We start from the raw sequence: 1,125 nt of genomic DNA, 5'->3' as shown, positions 1-1,125 counted from the left end.
GTGCCTCACTGTTTGGACTGTCTGCAGGCAATCCTCAGCGTCATCCCACTACAGATGCTGTCCTTCCACCTCGCTGTGCTCCGCGGATACGATGTGAGTCTCTTACGCTCTCGCTTTCATCACTTCCTGACCTCCTGATGTGTATTTTATGACAGAAATAAATGCTTTTATTCAGCAAGGACACATTAAATATATAAAAATTGACAGTAAAGATTTAATTTGCTACAAAAAAGTTATTTTAAATGTTCTGTTCATCAAAGGATCCTGTTTCCACAGAAATATGAAGCAGCTTAACGGTTTTCAACACAGATAATAATAATAAATGTTTCTTGAGCATCAAATCAGTATATTAGAATGATTTCTGAAGCATCATGTGACACTAAAGACTGGAGTAATGATGCTGAAAATTCAGCTTTGCAAAATGGTTAAGTTGTAACAATATTTCACAAAATTACTGTTTTTATTAAATAGATGCACTCGTCGTAAGCAGAATAAACTACTTTCAATCTTACAGACCCCAAACTTTTAAACAGTGGTGTATGATACTAAAATATAATATTTATATTTTTGCAGTGGGGCCACTTAAAGAATCTGGCTCAATCCGGAAAAAATACTTATTGTTGAGCCCTGGACTCTCTGTAAAATAATGTTTACATAAAGCAAGATCCACCCAAAACATTTGCATTTGCAGTAGACAACCTAAACCCCAATCTAAAACAGTTGGCCCACCGCTAAAGATTTTGACAACTTTATGGCTTAAATAACACATTTTTAACTGAACAATTAAGTACATAAGAATAGACTGAATTAAAAGCTTGCTATGTTGTACAGCCCTAGCTGTCTCTGCAGTTTTTCCTTTGTTTAAGTGGATTATAATGTTATCACATTATGTTGCTGTTGTAGGGCCGTCCGATCGTTATCTGTGATAAGGAGGACAATGAGACCATCAACAACTCCAGCCGCACCATCAAAGTGCCTCACTGTTTGGACTGTCTGCAGGGAATCCTCAGCGTCATCCCACTACAGATGCTGTCCTTCCACCTCGCTGTGCTCCGCGGATATGACGTGAGTCTCTTACGCTCTCGCTTTCATCACTTCCTGACCTCCCTGATGTGTATTTTATGA

At 38.3% G+C, this 1,125-nt stretch overlaps 1 protein-coding gene across 1 annotated transcript in view; it reads left to right on the top strand.

Moving 5' to 3' along the window:
• The window catches only part of LOC107752562 (glutamine--fructose-6-phosphate aminotransferase [isomerizing] 1), a 43,937-nt gene extending 42,812 nt beyond the window's left edge, over positions 1 to 1,125 (top strand). Inside the window, exon 17 of the mRNA XM_016568570.1 lies at positions 904 to 1,125. Within this exon, the coding sequence (XP_016424056.1) occupies positions 904 to 1,125 (222 nt within the window). The remainder of the gene's footprint in view (positions 1 to 903) is intronic.

This window comes from Sinocyclocheilus rhinocerous, unplaced genomic scaffold (assembly GCF_001515625.1).
Source record: "Sinocyclocheilus rhinocerous isolate Xijiao unplaced genomic scaffold, SAMN03320098_v1.1 scaffold1102, whole genome shotgun sequence".
Classification (NCBI taxonomy): domain Eukaryota; kingdom Metazoa; phylum Chordata; class Actinopteri; order Cypriniformes; family Cyprinidae; genus Sinocyclocheilus; species Sinocyclocheilus rhinocerous.
This window is presented reverse-complemented; position numbering and strand designations above follow the sequence as displayed.